Here is a 16,733-nt window from a genome sequence, read left to right as displayed (position 1 = left end):
GCATGACAGAGTGCAAACTTTCAACCAAGGAAAAAGAAATCAGAAAAAGGAAAAAAAAAAGTGAAAATCAACCAGGGCTACTGTGAAAAATATTTGGTCAAAGCTAGCTGTTCCTAAGTGAATCAAATCTTTTTTTTTTTTTTTTTCAAACCAATAGTGATATGTCCAGTGGCTTACATAAATCCTTATTTTCATGTTTCGGACTACATCCCAGGTGATAATGAGTCCTTAGAGACTCTGCCCCAAAGTCTGGGGTAGGGCAGCCCAAGGAGGTGCTCACAGCCTGGATGCCAGGCCCTGGCAGGTTGTAGCGAGCACTACCCGACCCCTTCCACCTTCACCACAGGGATAACCCTAACCCCCCAGCCTCCTTCAGACAGTGGCTTCCAGCTGGTTCTTCCCGCCAGTAGAAGTCAGTGTGGGGAGGCTGCAGAGGGAGTGGGAGAAGCCAGGCATTTCTCCTCCTGCCCACCTCCCTGGCAGGGCTGCTCCTCGGTGCTGTGGGGCCCCTCAAGACCCTCTCTGTTCAGACCCGCTCCCTGGGCACCCCCTCTCCCCCATGAGTCACTGCTCCAGCATCACTGTGCAGCTTTCCTAACTCCTTTCTCGCCAGGTCCCCCTTCTAATTTCCCCTGGTTGGTGCGCTTGCTTTCAGGCTGGATCTGAATGATGGAATTAAAGCAGCCCCCTTACTGGACTCGGTAGAGGCTGGGGTTCCGGCAGGAGTTCGCCATCCTCTCCAGGGAGAGCCAGCTTGGGTCTTTCTGAGGGCGAGCAGGAGTCCAAGTCCACGTGCTCATAGCCAATGGCACCGGTGAAATCCAAAAGTCTAGATACAAACCAAGTGTGTTCAGGATTAATGAAGACAGTACGAGCCGACACGTGAGCCAGGGTCATTTGATTCCTGGGCACTTGAAATCCATTCAAAAACATTCATATAATACTGTTAGAGTTACCAAATTGACCACCCCCCTCAGGGGCTACAAGTCCGTATCCTACTTAAATATCCTCTTGTTCGGCTCTTCTGCCTGAAATGCAAGCCCGCTGACCTCCCCCTGCCCCTGAGCCCATCCCCATATGTCCATCTGGCCATTGCCGAGCCGCCCTCAGGAGGTGGCTCCAAGGCCATCATCTCCCCCTGCAGCCTTGGCTGGGCTGCCTCAGGGCCAGCGTCTGGCTCTAACTCACACCACGCTGCACAGCGGCCCCAGTGAAACCCTCGTCTCTTTCTCACAGGTTTCCCTTTACATGTCTCCTATCTGCGTGTCCCTGTCAGGACTTTCCGAGGACTCAGTTATGAACAGTACTTAGACATTTCTGCCCTATTGGATTCCCAGCCTCACAGTTTCCAGGAGGAAGAAGATGCCTAATTGATTAATTATAAACAGACAATTGGGTGAATAAATAAATCGACTGCAGTGAGTTTCCTGGTGGTGCAGCAGGTTGAGGATCTGCTGTTATCACTGCAGTGGTTCAGGTCACTGCTGTGTTGCAGGCTTGTTCCTTCTTGGCCTGGAAACTTCCACATGCTGTGGGTGTGGACCCAAAAATACATATATACCTGCACACATTTGTATATACTGTACAAATAACGGAGGCAAGGCTCTGATGTCATCATTGTGTTGCTACCCACTCCAGCCCATTAGTCTTTTCAGTTTCAAGAACTCCTAAGAGGTTTCCTCACAAAAGACAGTGTGACCATGAAAGAGCCACGTCCTTGCTTAAGGTCACAGGGCAGGTCACGCACATCTCCTTTCTCCTGTGTGGATTCTGCCTCCGAACACCCCCCACCCAGGTCAGAGCACAGGTCCTGTCCCCCGCACGCAGACCACAGGCAGAGGGGGAGTGAGGAGAAAATAAACGCCCATGGGTGCAGGTAATTCCCTCCTTCATCCTCATCAGCTCCATGGGAACAGAGACTTCCGGTTCTCAATCAGACCGTAATTGTTTTAGGAGGAACCATTCATAACATTCATAATCTGAAACTGCCAATAGCCCAGTTGTAAAGCCTCCTTTAAAGCAATGAGCTCAAGAAACTTTTGGAGTGCCCGTTGTGGCTCAGTGGGTTAAGAACCTGACTAGCATGCCTGAGGATGCAGATTTGACCCCTGCGCAGTGGTTGAAGGATCTGGTGTTGCAGTGAGCTGCGGGGTGGGTTGCAGCTTTGCTGTGGCCGTGGTGGAGGCCAGCAGCTGCAGCTCCGATTAGACTCCCAGCCTGGAACTTCCATATGCCGCAGGTGCTGCCCTAAAAAGAAAAAAGAAAAAAAAAAAAGACAGCAAGAAAGTCTTTGCTTCACAAAGTCTCTACATTCTCAAAACACATGCCAAAATGTATTTGACCTTGGCTGCCTGTTGACAATCCTGTGCATCTACTGTTTAGCGGTTCCTTTTTCCTCACCCGTGATGCCTGGATCTAGCCATCCTTCTAGGCCAATAAAATCCATTTGAGGGACACTCATGGTAGAACATGGGAGTCACTTATTTTTTGGGAACTTGTAGCATCCTGGGCCATCTCAAACAGCAACATGAGGTTGTGGGCCAGTGTTAGCACTCAGCAGTAAAGGTCAGAAAGTGCAGCAGCACGCTGAGAGCAGCCACACTTACTCCATGTTGAAGATCAGGTTTCGAATACAGCCCTGGAAGGAGCTTCTCATCTTGAGCACAGGTGCCTCCACGCCCTCTGGAACTCCCCCTATGTACAGGTTGGACACGTTTATTGTCCTGCTTTCTGTGGAGGGGCCCAACTTCATGTCCACAGGAGTCGTCTCATCCAGCTGGACAGTGATAATTCTAAAAGGTTAGAGAAGAAAATAAAGGTTTTCACATATAATGAAATGCAACTGTCCATTTTAATATCTCATTCTGGCAAGTTCTTACCCAATCATAAAAGTTCCCTGAGGATAAATTTTAACATGACATTTAACGTGCATGTGAATAAACAGGTGAATCCTGAAAATTAAACGTCAAAGCTGAAGAAGCTCCCAAAATGAACGGAATGTGATTATGTATTATTCGATTCAATTGATTTTTGGAGAGTTGTCTTTTACTTCTCTACCTGTGACAAAACGTGCAGCATGTTTTTAAAACATTTGGTCTAACGTTTTGCAGGGAGATTATACAGGAATACTGATATAACATCATTTCCCATGTCACGGTTTATGTTTTGCTATTTACTGTGTTACTATTTACCATTTTACCATTCCCCATTAGTATTTACTAATAATATAACACGATGTGACAGAATGATTCCAACATAAAGACAGTAAGTTGGGCCCCAGAAAAGGTCAGGGCTAAGGCTGTTCACTTATGAAAATGCGGTCAATATCTTCTTACAAAATATACAAAACTGATTTCCAAGGAGGTATCCTAGAAAGTGTCTAGACCCTTTTTGGAACTATAACTCTAGACGTTAATGAAATCATATGAATTATCTCAATCACTTCACAGCACCATAAAGCTTCCTACTGGGGAAACTTGGGAAGGTTAGGCAAATACCTCCCACAAACTCTAGACGTTAATGAAATCATATGAATTATCTCAATCACTTCACAGCACCATAAAGCTTCCTACTGGGGAAACTTGGGAAGGTTACGCAAATACCTCCCACTCCTTATCAAGGAAATGGAGTGCTCCTGGCCATCGCTGTAGGTGCCCGTGGGAGCACGCGGGAGAGCCCTCTTCAGGCTGGTTCCATCCCCGGGATTGACGTGCACTTCAATGAGGCCTTCGATGAGCACGATGGAAAAGAAGGGCTGGGAAGACTGCACAGAGAATTCCCATAGGAAAGACATTACTCCATGATTGAAAGAATTGTCATCTTACTACGTAATGCAGGAGTATTAGCACCAAGGAAGCAGCCCCATAAGAATATCACCATCTAACACAACTATTTTCGATGTGGCATATGACTTTCTAATCTCTGCTTAAATAGTTCACATTCTGATTATGCTGCCATCACTAACCATGTCAAGGATTTCCATTTCTACACATTCTTCACACTTATTACGTATTGATGCATTATGTTCTAACACATAGTAATACCCTAAGTCCCTGTGTTCAAACATATAGTTACATTGTAAGTCACGGATCTATTTCTCTTTTCCCCCAGTTTTATTAAGATATAATTGACTCATGCCATTGTATTAGTTTTAGATATATAACACAACCATTGGATATTTGTATATACTGCAAAACGACCACCCCAATAAGTTTAGTTAGCATCCATCACCTCACATAGCTACAAACTGTTTTTGTTGTGGTGAGAAATTTCAAGATCTACTCTCTCAGGAGTTCCGGTCGAGGCTTAGTGGAAACGAATCTGATTAGCATCCATAAAGACGCAGGTTCGATCCCTGGCCTCGCTCAGTTGGTTAAGGATCCAGCATCGCAGTGAGCTGTGGTGTAGGTCTCAGAGAAGGCTCAGATGTGGCGTTGCTGTAGCTGTGGTGTGGGTCAGCAGCTACAGCTCTGAATCCACCCCTAGCCTGGGAACTTCCATATGCCATGAGTGTGGCCGTTAAAAAACAAAAAAACAAAAAAACCAAAAAACCTACTCTCTTACTTACTTTCCAATCTGTTCTGTTTCTGTGAGTTTGTTTCTTTAGATTCCACATATAAATGAAATCATAGAATATTTGTCTTTGTCTGTTTGACTTCTAATGCCCTCAAGGTTCATACATGTTGTTTTATAGGATTTCCTCCTATTTTACGGTTGAATAATATCCCAGTGCACATTTACACCACATCTAATTTATCCATTCGTCTACTGATAGACACTAACCCTAACTCTAACCCTGTGATGTCTTGACTACTGTAAATAATGTTGCATTGAACAAGAGGGTGAAGCTATCTCTTCCAGACAGTGATTTCATTGCCTTCCAATATATACCTGGAAGTGGAATTGCTGGATTGTATGGGAGTCCTATGAACTTTTTGAGGACACTCCATACTGTTCTCCATAGTGGCTGCACCAATGTACATTCCCACCAACAGTGCACCCGGGGTCCCTTTTCTCCTCATTCTCACCAGCACGTGTTATTTCATATCTTTTTGATGGTAGCCATTCTCAGGGGTGTGAGGTGAGAGCTCCTTGCAGAATCTATTCCTTTGTTTAAAAAAACTTTTAAAAATACAGCAAATACTTGCATGAGGATGTTCTAATTTTTTATTATCACACATAATGAAAATTTAACCTTCCCCACCCTTGTGAAATTTTAAAGATTTTTAAACATGGGATTAAAGAGTTGAAGCTTTGAAAATATTGAAGGCTTTTCATCCTTTTTTTTTGCCACTCTGAGAGAGGGTCACCAGTAGAACTGGCTTCTCACAAGGCCTCACCAGCCCTGGGTGACGTGGTCTCTTTTGTGCTGACTTAGTAGCACATTTTGATTTACTAGAGGCCGTATTAAGATTGGTGGAGGAAAACAGTTTGATGGTGCCTCAGAAAGTTAACCCTAGAATTTTCATACGACCCCAGCAATTCTATCCCTGGGTATATACCCCAAAGAATTGAAAACAGGTTCTCCAGCAAATACTTGTATGAGGATGTTCATAGCAGCAGTATTCAGACTAGTCAAATGGTAGATTCAACCCTCAACAATAACCAAATTATGCTCTGTAGACAGTGGGATATCATTTAGCCATGGAAAAGGATGTACTGATAAGTCCTGCAGTATGGATGAACCATGAAAACACGCTAAGAAAAAGACACAAAGGAGTTCCCATTGTGGCTCAGAGGGTTATGAACCCGACTAGTATCCATGAGGATGTGAGTTTGATCCCCGGCTTCAATCAGTGGGTTAAGGATCCAGCAGACGAGGCTCAGATCCGGGGTTGCTGTGGCTGTGGCGTAGGCTGGCAGCTGTAGCTCCTATTCGACGACCCCTAGCCTGGGAACTTCCATAGGCTGCATGTGTGGCCCTAAAAAGCAAAAAAAAGAGAAAAAAAGAAAAAGACCAAAAAGATCACATGTATGAGTTCAATTATATGAAATATTCAGAAAAGGTAAATTCATTCACAGATACAGAAAGATGACTGGTGGTTTGCAGATTTAGAGAAAGAGGGACAATGGATCGGGCGAACTGTTTACCAGGCAGAGGCTTTTATTTGGGTGATGAAAATGTGTTGGAACTGGATAGAGAAGGTAGCCTCACGAGAGTGTGGAAGCACTAAATGCCACTGAATATTTCTCCTAAAAATAGTCACTTTTATCTCAACTTAAAAAGGCTGTTGGAGACCACGAGCTATTCTGTCCTTGTTAGACCCGCACCACGTGGCTTGTGAGGTGTGTGGGGTCTAAGACCGGGCTCTGAAATAACAGCTGTGTATCTTGGGCAGCTTAACCAGGCTCTCTGAATCCCGTTGTTTCCTCCACAAAAGAAGGGAGGCAGCATTCACGCTGAAGTGTGGCTGAGATAATTACACAGCACTGTCTGTACAAGATCTTGCACAGCAGACAACGGTACCCTCAATTGTAGCTGCATGGCTTCCACTTCAGATAGACAACACACTAGCATTCTGTGAACCTCTTCCAAGTCCATGATGTATGAAGTTTGAGCAGAGGAAAGGGTAATTATTACCTCTGCCATTGAAACTAATGATAGGCAGCAAGTATCTCTCTTCTTAGTGGCGGGACCAGGAAGATGGATCATGCAGAACAAAGAAATCACTGATTCAAATGGGAGAGGCATTCAGCAATGATCCCTTCTATTATAAAAAATGCACCACCCCTAACCACCCAGGCGCACTGCTGGAATAAATGTTACCACTAACTCATCTTCCATCCAGGGTTTCCAGAAATCGTTTCCTTCCTTAGCTCCTAGCTCGAGGGCCACTCACCTCATAAGCCTGCTGGTGACCCTGCTTCTCGCTGTCCTGGCCCAGGGCAGCCAGGATGATGCCGCTGCTGTTCTTGGTGGCAAAGGTTGCCAACAATTCCGATTCTGGTGACAGAGACCTGGGTGGCAGTTCCACGTAGCCGCCTCTCAAGAAGCTAACACTTCGAATGGGCTGGTCACAAAGAGGATGAGAAGGCACAGTCAGGCCAGCCCCGGGCTGGAGCTCCCATGACAGAGGCTGCCACCCTTTCCTTCCACCCTCGGGTCTGTTCAGCCCCCTGGTTTAGACCTGTTATCTTCCAATGTCAGTATGTCGGGGGCATTCATAGAAACTTATCCCCATATGAATAAAACACTCCCCACCTCCAGTACACAGCCTTTTCTCACTCCGTAGGAATTTCTGAGTAAGTCAAAGGTTGATCTGGATATTTCCAGGTTTTTGATGCAGCCCAGGTAGCTTTTGCTGGAAACACCTTTCCTGTGGGGAAGGAGGGAGAACCACCACAACAGTATTAGGATTTTATGTCCTCCCAGTGCTGAAGGAAGAAGTCAAAACGGACCTCCACGTAAGGAAGACCTCTTGTCATTCTGCAGAAATGCCTAGGCTTCCCTCTAAGAAGGATGCTGATGGCGAGAACTTCAGGTCAAACAAGGACTCCCCTTAGGACTAAAGAAAGTGAGCCTCACCACCTAGATGGCCACCTAGACCAAGGCAGGTTTAATATGCTAAGGGAAACTATTAAAGTCATTGCAATTTAAACATACGCACTAGAACACAGGCCGGTTGGAAGAAAGTGCTTCACCACAAGGACATTAAAGCACCGAGATGACAACCCAGTCTCCGTGTACAGCAAACATGCAGGTTTGGGCAATGCTATTTCCCAGGATCACGTGGCTAGGAGGGACTGGCCTTGGTCCATAGGTGTTTGTGAACTCTGTCTTGCAGGAAATAACTGCATTTGGAAAGGTCTGGGGTTATCCAAAACCCTGTTTCTTTGCTTCGAAGTCAATCCCTTATTTTTATTACAGAAATTGCCAGACTGCTGCAGTGTGAACAGGCTGTCATTTCCAAATCATGGAGACCCCTGGACATCGCCAATTACACCCTGAAGCACCAGCCAGTGACAAGAGAACTTTGCGGGAACATGGTTTCCTGCCAGAGTCATCATATTTTTTTCTCCATGCTGAGCAGTGAGCTGTGGACCATTAAGAAACCACATGATTTAGGGCAAATTTCAACCTTTCTTTCTGCCTTTTTTTTTTGGCTGCACCCATGCATATGGAGGTTCCCAGGGTAGGGGGTGAATCAGAGATGTAGCTGCCAGCCTACATCACAGCCACAGCAATGCCAGATCCAAGCCATGCCTGCGACCTATACCACAGCTCACAGCGACACCAAGTCCTTAACCCTCTGAGCAGGGCCAGGGATTGAACGTGAATCTGCATGGATACTAGTTGGACTCATTACTGCTGAGCCACAATGGGAACTCCAAGTTTCAACCTTTCTGAATCTCAATTTCTTCCCCTGCGAGTGAGGAGGCCAGCCTCAGTGAAATTCAAGATCCTTTTAGCACAAACATCTGTGACTTGAGATGTCTCCCTAGAAAAGGGACCCTGCCATTTTCTCAAGGTCTACACTATGCACCATTTAGGCAAAGAACAAGTAAATTACAACTCTTGTAACTTCAGGAACATCCCTGATGCCACCAGGTCAGGGAATGACGTCTGAAGGATTGGGAGACAGGCTTCCAGTCCTGGCCCAACCTTGGCAGAGGGGTAAGGACCGAGGGCAAGTGACCAACCCCCTGGAAGCTTAGGAGTGTTCACTTCCAAGACCGGGGTTGGGAAGGGGGTGGCTGTGGCTGTAAACTATGTTTCTTGAACCTTCAGATGTTTCCAGCTGAGAAGGGGGTGTGTCAGGAAGTGGATTCTGGGCTGCTCCACCCACAGTAACTGCATCAGCTGCATTTCTGGATAAGAACTCAGCTTGAAGATGAGGTATTGCAACAAATACACACTGGAAAACTACCAGGTTGTAACTCAATTTGGACATTTCGTGATCCCACTCCCTGCAAACTACACTTCTGGGCCAATACACTTCTGGCCCAAACTACTGGCCCAATACGTCCTTTTATTTAAAAAAAAAAAAAAAAAAAAGAAAAGAAAAAGGAGTTCCCATTGTGGCTCAGTGGTTAACGAATCCCACTAGGAAACCTGAGGTTGTGGGTTCAATCCCTTGCCTTGCTCAGTGGGTTAAGAATCCGACGTTGCTGTGAGCTGGGGTGTAGGTTGCAGATGTGGCTTGGATCCCGTATTGCTGTGGCTCTGGTGTAGGCTGGTGGCTACAGCTCCGATTAGACCCCTAGCCTGGGAACCTCCTTATGCCACAGGAGCAGCCCTAGAAAAGGCAAAAAGACAAAAAGACCAGAAAAAAAAAAAAAAGACATGCACAGCATGATTTGTTCCCAATCCAAAGTGAGGACAACAAACCATGAACCATGGAAAGTTTACGTAAATTATTAAAGTTGCAAAGCTAAACAAGAATGAACGCATCTCTCTTCTGCTATCATTCGTCCAACTTGCTGATGCTGGTCTTTCAACTTTCATGTACATTATTCATTCTAATCACACAAAGGGGGAGTCCAGATAAGTCTGCAGAAAGCATGATCCTTTTTTTTTTTTTTTTTTTTTGCTGACAGAGAGATTCTACTACTCTTAGAATGTCTGGACAGGAGAATGACATGTGATGATGGGGTATCCAAATGGCACATGTAACAATTTTTTAGATATTTTAAAGGCAAGAAGTAGAAAAATCATAAATTCTACTGCAGGAAGCTTTCTTGACTTACTAATTAGTGGTATATTAATCAAATCAGAATGTTAATGTTAACGATGCATTAAATTATGTCCCATCAGCAAAGATGTTGACGTCCTAACCCCCATTGGAAACAGGGTCTTTGCCATTGTCATCAAGGCAAGGTGAGGTCATTAGGGCAGGTTCTAATCCAGTATGACAGCTGTTTTAGGAAAAGGGAAAATTGGACGCAGAGACACACATAGAGGGGAGCTGGCGTGTCCACACAGACAGAATGCCGTCTACAAGCTCAGGAGTGCCCAAAGCTACCAGAAGCCCAGAGACAAGCATGGAATTGGGTCTTCAGGAGGCAGCAGCTCTGCCAACAGCTGATTTTGGACTGTAGCCTCTAGAACTGTGAGAGACCGCATTCCTGTCCTTAAGCTGCCCAGTTGGTGGAACCTTGTTATGGAAACTAAGACAGTTGGTAATTTGAGACATGAAAATTCTGCCCGTGGCTTCATACCTCACCACTCTCGACCTAGGTACTCCACCCACATAAATCGGATCCTTGTCTAGACGATTGAGGTCAGAAGATGCTCCCGGAGTTTCGCCTTGCTGGGTTTCTTTGTAGCTGGTGTCATGTGCATCGATAACCGCTAGGAGCCCTAGAGGAGATAAAAAGGAATAAATAAGAAAATGAACCTCATTTTCTACAGAAAGGTAAAACACAGACTTCCAGCAAAGTTCCTTTACAAAGATACAGTCATTCTGCAAATCTGATCAGGGAATGTTCTTGACTGATACATGACCACTGAAAATCCTCTTTACCAATGTCAATAATAAATCCAGAAAACACACGGTAAATGGTGAAAGTACGTGTGTGGAAGAAAACAGAATCAATTCGCTCCTTGATTCCAGTTTAGCATTTCGGGTTAAATAATGCACTTAGAAACGGGAGTCGCACAGAATTATAATACTCCTCCAGCAAACTGTGAATCCTGGTGCTTAGTATTCCCAAGAAAACAATGACTTTTGAGGAGACTATCATTCAAGAATACCCAGAAATCTAAAGCAAAACAAAAAACTGCTGACTTTGGAGAGATTTTAATTCCGAGGCAGGTGATGGACATTCTGTCCATCTTCTGTGCCCTTACCTTGTTTTTTGTTTCGTTGGAAGGCGATTTTATACCAGGTTCCATTATTATAACGTCTGTCTGTAATAAGTGCAAGAGGCCCAGAGCCCAGGTCAACAGTAACCTTCACTCTGCCGTGGACCAGCTCGATGGATAAAAAGTCTTTCTGTAAACAAAAGAGTGACTCATAGCTACTTTGTTAGCACAAGATTTCTTTTCTCTTCAAGTCAGGGATGGCGGAAACCTCCTACAGTTAAATTGAGAAAAGGAAATCTGGCCCAACAGTCAGAAGTCAATGTTCCCAAAATAAAAATGTCCACAGAGGCTTATTGGAATAATATGCAGACATACAGGAGACAAACTCATGGTCATCAAAATCTACAATATAGTAAGAGAAGTGGAATCTCTGTGTCTGTTTTCATTTAGATTGACAAATGGGCCGGTCCTAAAAATAAAAACAGAAGATTGAGAAAAATCACCAGCCCAAAAGCTAAAACTAAGATCACGAACTTCCCGTAAGGGACCTCAGATAAGGCCATGTGGTCAGAGTGAATAAAATAAGACAGCTCATTTAAGCTCTGAATTTAATAAGAAATGTTTAATTGGTCTCTATAATGATGGGAGGCTATTTTCTACTTGACGTTCTCCTATATTTTCCAAACATTCTTCAGTGAAGTTGTACGGATAAAATTAAACATTTAAAATGGGGAAGGAGTTCCCATTGTGGCTCAGCGGGAATGAATCTGACTAGGAACCGTGAGGATGCAGCTTCAATTCCTGGCCTTGCTCAGTGGGTTAAGGATCCGGCGTTGCCGTGAGCTGTGGTGTAGGTCGCAGATGCAGCTCAGATCCCTTGTTACTATGGTTGTGGGATAGGCCGACAGCTACAGCTCTGATTAAACCCCTAGCCTGGAAACCTCCATATGCTGTGGGTATGGCCCTAAAAAGGCAAAAATAAAAAAATAACCTAAAATGGGGAAATAACATGGCATATATCTGTGCATATTATACAAGTATAAGCTCATAGAAGAATCATTAAACATAGACGTCCTCATAGCAATCCAACTGCATACACGCAGTGGGGCCCAGTGCCCCATGAAGACTCTTACGGTGCCATTGGACGCCAGGTAGAGAAGCAGCCCATTCGGTGAGAAGGTGCTAAAAAGCATGATTATCTGAGTGACAGTAGCCCGGAGGGTCTTCTCCACAACAGAATACCCGCTCCCATCAAAATGGAAAGACGCGTCTTCATTCTGGGGGCTGCAAAGAGAGAAGGTGAAACATAAGCTATTATCAGGAAGGTAGTTAAAGATAACACACATTACTTGTGCTGAGTCCTCCCTCACAAAAACAGCAATAGCGTGTTTATTCCTATAGTTTGATAACAAGTGTCGGTCCAAATATATTCAAATACACTCCCCATAAGATTATGCAAAATGAGCACCCAGTTGCTTTAGGAGGGAACGAAAGTTAATGTAGGCACTGTCCACAGTACTGAAAAGAAATCCCCCCAAAGGATGGATTCCCGCTGTAAATATTTCTACTTTATGACTAGATTTTCATTTGTTCTCATTTCCTTTAACGTGACTTTGACGGCCCCTGATGTTAGTCCTTTAATGTCCTTCCTTAATTCCAGTGCTTTGAGAATAATTTTTGTGTGGGCATTTATCACCTTTGGCTGGTTTTAACTAACACATCAGCTAAACAGGACTGATGATGGAAAACAAATATGAAAAAAAAAAAAAAGAAAACAAATATGTACAATGTACCAGGAGTTCCTGCTGTGGCTCAGCGGTTAATGAATCTGACTAGGAACCATGAGGTGGTGGGTTCGATCCCTGCCCTTGCTCAGTGGGTTAACGATCCGGCATTGCCGTGAGCTGTGGTGTAGGTTGCAGACGCGGCTTGGATCCTGCGTTGCTGTGGCTCTGGTGTAGGTTGACGACTGCAGCTCTGATTCGATCCCTAGCCTGGGAACCTCCATATGCCTCGGGAGTGGTCCTAGAAAAGGCAAAAAAAAAAAAAGACGACAACAACAACAAAAATACAATGTACCAGAAGGATCGGTTTACCGGTTTACAAAAATGTCATTGACAAAAAAGGATCTCAAAAATCTGCAGGATAAGCCTACAGCAGTTATATACATGGACCCCAGCACTTCTTAGATAAGTGTTTTGTACTTTTCCACATGCCTCGAAAAGCTCAAAAAGTACAAGGTAACTTCATCTGGAACATATCTTTATTATGTTCAAAAAGTATTTTTCTGGAATGTCACAGGGCTTGAGAGTGAAACAGATTAGGGAGTTTGGGGGAGGGTATGGATTTGTACTTTTCCTAGTTGAAGGCGTAGTAACCAAACTCAGGGCCACATCACCAAGCAGGGACAGAATAACTTAGCAGTGAAATTGTTTCCAATAACAAAACAAAATGTAGTGGAGCTTGATAAAACCTGAACTTTCAAATCTATAGCTTCCTGTAATCCTGACTTCTCTAAAAATTTCTGTCTTGAGATCTCCTATAAGGAAGTGTAAGGAAATGTGTTCTGCATAAACAGACTGTGGCCTAATTCTCAATCACTTAATTCTCAAACTTTTGGCCTCTTATATGCATGTCCATTGCTCTGGCTGACATGTTTCATGTGGCTAAGGACACAGACTCTGGAACCAGAATGCTGAGGTTCAAATCTCAGCTGTCTAACTTACTAGCTGTGTGACCTTGGAAAAGTTACCTAACCTTTCGGTGTTTCCTCTCCTTTATAAAATGGGGTAATGATAGAACCTCTCTGGAAGGGTTAGACATGACTTAATACTTGTAAAGTTTTTGAAACAGTGTCTGGTACATGACAAATCTTGGCTCCCTTTTAGCTCAGATTATTCTGTGTTCAGAGGTCCTCAATGAGTCCCACTTTGCCTCAGAGTTTAGGCTTCTTGCCCAAGGTCACACCAAGGTCACACCCAAGAAAATGGGGAAGCCAGTTTCCAGTGAAATCGCAGAAATCCACCTGGTAGGACCCTGCATGCCCTCTCCCTCCCCAGAGCTCATGAGACCTCTGTTTTCAGGAAGGTGGAATCTTTGCTTCTGGCTTTTCTCTGTCAGCAGGTCCTGCCTGAGTGCGGGGCCACTGAGTGGAAAGAATGCACAGGAAAGGATGGATGAATGCGGTTCTCCTGAGACGACTCACATCCCTGGGGTCAGCGGCACTTTTCTGGGGCTTGTCCCCTTGTGGGTTAGGCTTTCCTTCTATCACTACAAGGCCCATGTGCCTCTCTAGTCAGCCCTGGCACCTGTTCCCAGCTGGGCCACAGGAAGGCAGTGCCAGGCCCCTGCTGGCTAAGCTCCTGGGACAAATGACCAATGGGATCCGCCACCGCACTTCCTGGCTGAGTCCCTCCTGACGCCCCGTGGTTATTGCGAGAGCACAGCAGTCAGCAGGCCCGGGCAGACGCCTCCTCCCAAGTCTCAGCTCTGTGACCCTGGAAGAATGACTAGACCTCTCTGATCCAAGCTCTTAATCATGAGATGGGATGCACCGAAGCACCCGTGAGACTCCGCACAGCTTTATGCGAGTGACAGGATGTTGCTTGGGCTCCCAGCCTAAGGTGCCACCCACCTACTGCTGCCCCTACTGCCCTGTTCATGTTTCCACAAAAAAGCATCTTAGGAATTTTTCCCTAGGGCATGGGACACTGGAGGGGATGAGCTCTGCGCCTAAAGCTGACAACGTCAGTATCTAGCAGAGGGCCCGGAAACAGATGGCCGTCCCATCCCAAAGGCCTATCACACTCTATTGCAATAGCCACTTAGAACCAAAACAAGCATAAAGGCCTGTTAATTCAACAAAAGGGGATTCTTCCATATTTAGATGTGAACTGTTAAAAATCAATGGTTGATTTTCCATCATCCTTAAAGAATTTAAGAGATTGTTCATAATTATGTACATGCTGATACCATGCAAAGAGGTGTAAGTATATTCAAAGAGGGAAAAAAAAAACAAAAAAATTCAGTATGTCTACTTCCTAATATAAATCAAAGTTAACGGTAAATGATCATATTGAGAAAAAAACTTTTTTAAAGCTAAAGAACACTGCTAATGATGGACCATGCTAATGATTTAACAATGGCCAAAGTATGCACAAAGGTAAAAGGACAATGAATTCTGATTACTGGCCTGTTAAAATGGATCCAGTTACTAGAAGTCATTTATTAACTCCTCGAGCTAAAGTTTGTCTAAGAGGGGAGGGCATTTATCTAAAGTGAAGACAGTTTAATCCATTGACAAACGTAGACATAGGGACGCGTTTGTGTCTCTATCAGCACTTACAAAGCACATTCTATGGAACACAGCTGCGTTGGAGGACTCCTTTTTAAAAAGAGTTCAGGGTCAACGGAGTGTTGGAAATGCTGCCTCTAACCTCTTCCCAGGACAGGGCCACAGTGCATGTTAGCGTCTCATATGTTGCTCGCGGGGCATATTACCTTCCAAAGCAGCCGTGGCACTTCCCTTCCCTTTCCATGTAGTTCCATAGGCCGATGGACTGTCCATTCAGGAAGGCCTCTCCCATGCAGCCTTTAAAATGAGTGACCTTCACAGCTGGAGACTTCTAATGCAAACGAACACACACACACACACACAGGCCATGTATATTAGGGGCAGAAGAATACCTTCTTGTTTCTTTTTCTTTTTATGGCTGCACCTATAGCATATGAAGGTTCCCAGGCTAGGAGTCGAATCAGAGCTGCATCTGCAACCTACACCACAGCTCACGGCAATGCCAGATCCTTAACCCACTGAGCGAGGCCAGAGATCGAATTTGCATCCTCATGGATACTCGTCAGATTCTTAACCCACTGAGCCACAACGGGAACTCCAGGACTATATTCTTTAAGGGCATGAATATACCTATCTTATTCTAGATATATTCCTTAAGAACATGAAACTCCTCCTTGGGAACTCAAATCTAATGGATCCAAATTTTGAGAAAACAACAGCCAGAAAAATGACCAGTCTGGGAACAACGGGCTTCCTTCCAATCATGAACTGGAATCCCGAGTGACAGCAAGACAAGATCCCAAAGGTCACCTCGGTTACTAAAGTCACTAGAGAAAAGGTCCTTTAACAAAGGAGAAAAGAGACCCAGAGAATGTAGTTGGCCATGAGGGCCTGGTGGGAGTGGAGACCCCTACTCTCATTTCAGCACTGAACCAAATCCAGGCGGCTCAACTTTACTGGGTGAGAGCATAACTGATATAATAAAATACATGATGGGCTCTTTTGCTAAACACTACTTGGTATTTGCCTACCACTAGAGTTAAAATAAACACAGAGGAAGTCCACAGAAATTAATGTGTAATATTGAATTTCCTCTTCTATTATTGGGGAGAAAATGAATAGTGAAATGAACCATTGCCTTCTTTTCCACTTATTCTATTTATTAAGCATGATCCTTTATAAAACCAACCCAAGGCTGCAGATGAACTGTCATTAAGCACAATAATAGAAGCTGGACCATCTTCACCTGCCTAGAATATTTTCAAAAATTTAAACACATTCATTAAAAAAATAAATTTTCTTAGAGTAGAGTTGACTTAGAAAGTTGTGTTACTTTCATGTGTATAACAAAGTAAGTCAGTTTTACATATACATATTTATTTTAGATTTTGGTAAAACCAGCCAATGTGCCGCTCAGACGGACGTTCTGAAGGTTACCTTGATCTGTCCTCCAAGCCCTCCAACAAACATCAATGTTGAATTGTTTACGTCCAGAACATTAGCCGTGCCAGGGGATTTGCTTGTTCTTGGTGGTGGCTTTTGGGACGCGCTCATTTCCTTTACACTCAATGAACCAGTGTTTCCAAATCTAAGGATCACAAAGAATTGCAAAAAGAGCACTTTCAGGATTGCAAGCCAATGCACAGACATGCACACTTGTGTCACCTGCAGCCTCCCTCTGCTTCTCCCCATGTC

General features: G+C 44.5%; 1 protein-coding gene across 2 annotated transcripts in view; it reads right to left on the bottom strand.

The window, feature by feature from the left end:
• LAMA1 (laminin subunit alpha 1) overlaps positions 1-16,733 on the bottom strand; it is a 137,531-nt gene that overhangs the window by 12,729 nt on the left and 108,069 nt on the right. For both annotated transcript variants that reach the window (XM_047793750.1, XM_047793749.1), the window contains 10 exons: positions 16,476-16,626; positions 15,245-15,369; positions 11,878-12,028; positions 10,790-10,934; positions 10,159-10,300; positions 7,202-7,316; positions 6,840-7,010; positions 3,603-3,763; positions 2,607-2,792; positions 694-829 (listed from right to left, as the gene is read on the bottom strand). In XM_047793750.1, the coding sequence (XP_047649706.1) occupies positions 694-829; positions 2,607-2,792; positions 3,603-3,763; positions 6,840-7,010; positions 7,202-7,316; positions 10,159-10,300; positions 10,790-10,934; positions 11,878-12,028; positions 15,245-15,369; positions 16,476-16,626 (1,483 nt within the window). The remainder of the gene's footprint in view (positions 1-693; positions 830-2,606; positions 2,793-3,602; positions 3,764-6,839; positions 7,011-7,201; positions 7,317-10,158; positions 10,301-10,789; positions 10,935-11,877; positions 12,029-15,244; positions 15,370-16,475; positions 16,627-16,733) is intronic.

The sequence above is a fragment of the Phacochoerus africanus genome, chromosome 8 (assembly GCF_016906955.1).
Source record: "Phacochoerus africanus isolate WHEZ1 chromosome 8, ROS_Pafr_v1, whole genome shotgun sequence".
NCBI classification, from domain to species: domain Eukaryota; kingdom Metazoa; phylum Chordata; class Mammalia; order Artiodactyla; family Suidae; genus Phacochoerus; species Phacochoerus africanus.
This window is presented reverse-complemented; position numbering and strand designations above follow the sequence as displayed.